This window comes from Sinocyclocheilus anshuiensis, unplaced genomic scaffold (assembly GCF_001515605.1).
Source record: "Sinocyclocheilus anshuiensis isolate Anshui unplaced genomic scaffold, SAMN03320099.WGS_v1.1 scaffold647, whole genome shotgun sequence".
Lineage (NCBI taxonomy): Eukaryota > Metazoa > Chordata > Actinopteri > Cypriniformes > Cyprinidae > Sinocyclocheilus > Sinocyclocheilus anshuiensis.
Window position 1 is genome coordinate 160,763 of NW_015552606.1, and position 5,700 is coordinate 166,462.

The following is a 5,700-nucleotide window of genomic DNA, read 5'->3' on the forward strand; positions in this document are numbered from 1 at the left end:
AAAATCAATGTCGAATTTACAATCGTACTGATTTTTGGGGAAAACTGCACCCTCTTAGTCTAGGCTTTATGTAATAAACATAAAAAATTAATTTTTTACCGCAGTATGTTTCTTCTGTGTGCAGTTGTGTTAATTTGTTTCGATTTCTCCATGAGATTGTCTCACGTGAGTCTCAACTGCCGCGACCTTGTTACTATTGATTATCCATTATGAATTGCCGTTTACACCAAGTGTAATAAAATCAGAATCATTCTCGCCGAAATTTTGGTGCTTCCCTAATTCGATGTTTTAATTAGATTAGATTAGTTGTCTGGTCGGGCAAGTAAAATTCTCTTTCACTTGCCCCTTCAAAAAATGCACACAGATTATCAAAAGCATTCTCTCGCGCACCCCTGCTGGCCGGTCTGTGCACGCACCCCAGTTTGGGAACCGCTGCTCTAGAGCTACATTAACTTTCTCAACAATGAGCTGGTAACATCATTGTTTCTAAAGGAATTAAAGCCACAGCTTTACTGTTAATAGAAAAACTTTTCTGAGTAGAATATTGAAGTGGAGATCGCTAAACTGCAAGCTAACCGGTCTTTTCAGAAAGTAAGCGCGTTTATTCACAGTGGAGAGAGAGTGCGTGTACACATGGTTGCCAGGTTGACAAAGATAAGTAGCACACTTGCCAGATATTTCCGTATTGTGCAAGTGTAAAGCTCTGTTTTGGGGATTACGTCTCTTTATATCAGGCAACCCAGTTGTGTTCCTCTGTGGCCAGATTAAACCTTATTGTAGCCTATATATGCTCTATTCATTCTTTTTTAGAAACCTCGCACTTTTCTACTCAATTTGAAACGTTGTAAAATTTTAAACAAATTAAGCGTGGTCCACTGCTGCACACGTGCCACAACATCGATACAGGGCCAGCTGTATCGATACTCGTATCGTCAAATGTCTGTGACGATACATCGTCGTATCGATATTTTGAACACAGCACTATCTTCAATGTCACAATTCTTCAGAAATCATTCTAATATGCTGATTTGGTGCTCAAGAAACAAACCCAAACACCTTTGAGCAAAGCATTTTACCACAGCTTGAACCAGAGGAAATGTTCCCAGCAACTAGTTAAAATCCAATATTCATGCATTTGAAGAATGATGCAGCAGCCCTGCCACTGGATCATGCCAACTTTTGCATTTCAGTGTTTATACACATCTGTCATATGCAGTGGTGCGAGACCAGACTGGCCAAACTCCATGTAATTGTGCATCATAATTTGCAAATACGGCCAATGACGCAAAGCGAGAAGCAATGACACGCTCACAAATGGCAATTCACACAGGCCATGTTCAGGAGGCAGCAAAGCTCTGATTCATCCCTGTGATGTGAAGTTAAGAGAGGAAAAGCTGACGCAAGCCCAGCATGCACAAGTATATAACAAGCAATTACATACCCGCTTGAGTGGTACAAGAAACACAACTAGAATAAAGCTGCAAAATGTATGCTTGCTAACCACACTGAAGTTATAGAGGTGAAGTAAATTTCAAAGGTGGTAACCACCATCACCGCAGTATTGTAAGCAAGATTTTAACATTCGGTTCCTCAAGTGGGACTATCCCTGTAATGTTTTGGATTGCTAACAGCTTACTTTACTTCAGCGGTTCATGATCATCTCCATTCGCTGAGATTCAGTACACTTACCTTCATTGATCTTGGCCATGTCTACACTGGCGTTGTTAAGCTGCAGGGCCGTTTGCAAAGCGGGGAGGAGCTGACGTAAGAGGGAGGGGTCTTGGAGAAGAGTGGGCGGAGCCGGCAACTGCATCACTGGAGAAACTGGGACTGTAGAGCCAGAGGCACCACTGGCTGAGTTCGCCACGCTTAAGCCAGACACAGCAGCAGAGGAAGAGGATGGTGTGAGTGAGGAAGGCTTCTCTGTGGCAATTGAAGACTCTATTTATAGGGGGAGGGGGAATGATAGAAAAATTACAGAGGTTAATGATGATTAGTGACATTATTGGAGAAAAGCCCTCCAAACTTTCAAATGAAAGCACGTTCACAAGATTGATAACTATAACGACAACTATATTAGCACCCACTGCATACCAACCTTTACACAGTACTGATAGAACCGAATACCTGGTCGATCCGGTACCCGCTGATAGGCATCTGCATTCAAATGCTCTAATATTTGCATGAGCGTTCTATGAAGAGCGTAAAACTTTTTATTTACAAAGTGTTTTTGCAGAGTAGAGCATTGTGGCCAATTAAAGACAGAGCGTGAACACAATGGCCAATCAGGTGTTTAAGTCAGAATCCACTTAATAGAATTTTTTCAGTGTGTGCTTTGCAAATTGTTTCGCTATAACGAACAAATTTTGGTAATCAAGTAATCGGTCAATTATTCTGATGATTAATGGAGTAATCGAGTAATTTTTGGTGGTAATAAAAATAGACCCAAGCGAACTTTAAAATGACTTAAAATACATATATAATAGCAATGAGGCAATAATAATTGGTTCAAATAAAATAAAAGCAAGTAATCATATGGTTTTATTGAACAAAACAGTTAAAATACATAATGTAATAAAACAATATAATTATAACTTATGTACATTATGTATTATATCAAGTACCTGCAAAGGATACACAGCTGTTCATTGATTATAAAGGGAGCACTTTTTGCTCACTTTCTATAACCCATTCATAATTTGAATAACAGCTTAATTTTTTCATACTGCAAAGCTTTGATGACCTTATTAAAAGGTGGACAGAAACTGGTACCAAGAACCATGGAATTTTAGTGATATTGCTACCAACTACTGAAATTTTGGTTCCATAACACGTGTCTACTAGGGCTGCAACTAACGATTATTTTGATAATCGATTAGTTGGGGCGATTGTTTTTCCGATTAATCTGATTTTTAAAAAGCCTTTTTTTTTTTTTACAAAACACACTATTCCACATCCTGCCCAATGCTGTCCTTCAAACAAACGTGCCAACTGAATGCTATGAAAACATACTGTATGGTGAATATATCTCCATGCTATACATTATGTGTAAAAGAGTTATAAAGCACAGGTCAAATGGACAGTTTAAACAGACAAATGGACAAAAAATTTAATGTTTAATTCCCCATATAAAAAATTGAAATAATAATGATGAAGATAGTAAAGAAAAACACAAACTCTGTGTTAACAGATAAGAGGAATGTTCTTGCAGGAACACACACATTCACTCCGAACACAGTAACCTGTTACTGTCATTTCTTTATTCTGTAAATGTAAGAAACGTCTTACATTTATATTCAATCACACTCAGTTATCCCTTCACAGTTACTATCATAAAATACTTAAAATTACATGTTGACTTTTAAACCTAAATTTAACGTCCAATAACAAATATATCAGCAAAATGAATATTGCGCTGAATATAAATTTTCTCCCTCTTTACTGGGCTTCATCTGTTTGACACACATGCGTGTGCCGGCGCTCGTTCAGTGAAGTCTGAAGTTTAAATGGGTCATATGATGCTGCTAAAAATAACATTATTTTGTGTATTTGGTGTAATGAAATGTTTATGCGGTTTAAGGTTCAAAAAAGAAAAATTGAAATCGCATCATATGACCCCTTTAATGCAGACTGTCAGGACGAGCCTTCATGCAAAATAAAAAAATTCATGTGAATACGTAACATTTACAGAAAAGGATATTACCGTAAAATGCAGTTTATGTGCTGAGGAAGCATATTAGAAGCATACATAACTCACACATTAAACAGCACACGCATCTGTCAAAGAGTCTGACAGGACGAGCCGTGATAAACATTACACTAATGCATTAGCTTGAAGTTTAAAATTAAGCATTCTCATGTTTTGGGCAGCTTGGATCACGCATCATTCCCGCAGCAGCTCACTCTGATTCATCCGTTATTTTTAGATGTATTTCGTCCATAGAAATGCATTATTCACTGCTGTACTTTGACATGACTGCCGGAAGTTTTCCGTGCGCGGTGGGCAGATGCAACTAATTGATAATGACATTCTTTGTTGATTATTTTCATTATCGATTAATAGCGATTTTATCGATTATTTGTTGCAGCCCTAATGTCTACACCAGGGGTGCCCAAACTCGGTCCTGGAGGGCTGGTGTCCTGCAGAGTTTAGCTCCAACTTGCCTCAACACACCTGCCGGGAAGTTTCTAGTATGCCTAGTAAGACCTTGATTAGCTGCTTCAGGTGTGCTTAATTAGGGTTGGAGCTAAACTCTGCAGGACACCGGCCATCCAGGACCGAGTTTGGGCACCCCTGGTCTACACCATCACACAATAAAGTTCTGTTTTTTGCTTGCGTGCACTGGAGTAATACCATCTGCCACTTTAAAGTGAACAAGCTCTTTAAATCCATATGAATTTTGATAGGCTGCTTACATTTTTATCATTTATCTGTTGGAAAAAAATAATTCTCAAAGTGATTCCAATGATATTGTTCTTCTATGTCATTATTATAGCTGTTGTGTGGACATCCATATCCTTATGGAATTAAAACAATTATTAAAATGTTATAGTCATAGTAATCAATCTTGGTGTGAATGCCCCTTTAGACTGTGGTGCACACTAGGCTTGCTGCGATAGACGGGTGTTTTCGGTTATACCGGTGTTAAGCCGCAACACAGGTTACGTCATTTGCCTACCGCGGCACCGCCCCCCCACCGTCATTTAGATTTTTTTTATAGTAACAAAAATCATTTAGCCTAGTTCAGTTAGAGGACAGATACTTTTAAAAACTAAACACTGCCAAACGACAGTCGCATCACAGATCAGCAGCAGGAGTCAGATTTCATTTATCACGCGAGGAGAGTGAGTCGAGCTGACTGACAAGAGTGAGGTGAGAAAGACAAGACGATGGCAGAAGATTGTTTAGAAAGGAAATGCAAAGGCGCCCGTTTGGCAATATTTTAGATTTTGAAACGCCTATTGACTGGAAGTTTTTTTAAACATTCGTTTCTTATTTATTTAGTTCCACAGTGTTTGCTGATTTTCAGTTTTATATACCTATTTAAACTTTGTGTAAGCTAAGTAATTTGTTATTTTATTAGGCATATATGGTGTATTTTTATTTGTTTTGTTAATAAAAGTTCTGAGTTTGACGTTGTTGTTGCTTGAATTGAGTCAACGCCGAATTGCCGCTAATTTGAAAGTGAAAGTAAAACACCCACGGCACCTTTTCTAGCTATTTGAAAGCCAAGAAATCTGAGGAAAAGAGGGAAAACTCAAATGAACAATTGCTTGATGCCGAATTGCGTCACTTTGAAAGTGAAAGTAAAATGCACACGACACTTTTACAAGCCATTTGAAAGCAAAGAAAAGAGGGAAACTCAAACAAACTAACACCCACCCCCCCACCCCAACGGTGATACCGGGATTACCAGTGTTGTCACACGTCGATTAACCGGTGGGAAAACTTCCTCACCGTCACAACCCTAGTGCGCACAAAATCACAAATTGTCAGCAAGCAGATCCACAAAATTCAACCCTGAACTAGGGCTGGGCGATATAGCTAAAAAAATGTATCAAAGATATAATGTTCCATATCTTTCAGTATCAATAATTATTGACATTTTTTAAAACAAAGAGCAAAATACATTTTTTTTTACATTTAACCACTGTATTTTTAAATTAACTCAATTTATTGAGACAAACAACAAATATTTT

The 5,700-nt window shown here is 38.2% G+C and overlaps 1 protein-coding gene across 1 annotated transcript in view; it reads right to left on the reverse strand.

Moving 5' to 3' along the window:
- The window catches only part of waca (WW domain containing adaptor with coiled-coil a), a 52,852-nt gene that overhangs the window by 16,281 nt on the left and 30,871 nt on the right, over positions 1-5,700 (reverse strand). The window contains exon 7 of the mRNA XM_016456944.1: positions 1,690-1,941. Within this exon, the coding sequence (XP_016312430.1) occupies positions 1,690-1,941 (252 nt within the window). The remainder of the gene's footprint in view (positions 1-1,689; positions 1,942-5,700) is intronic.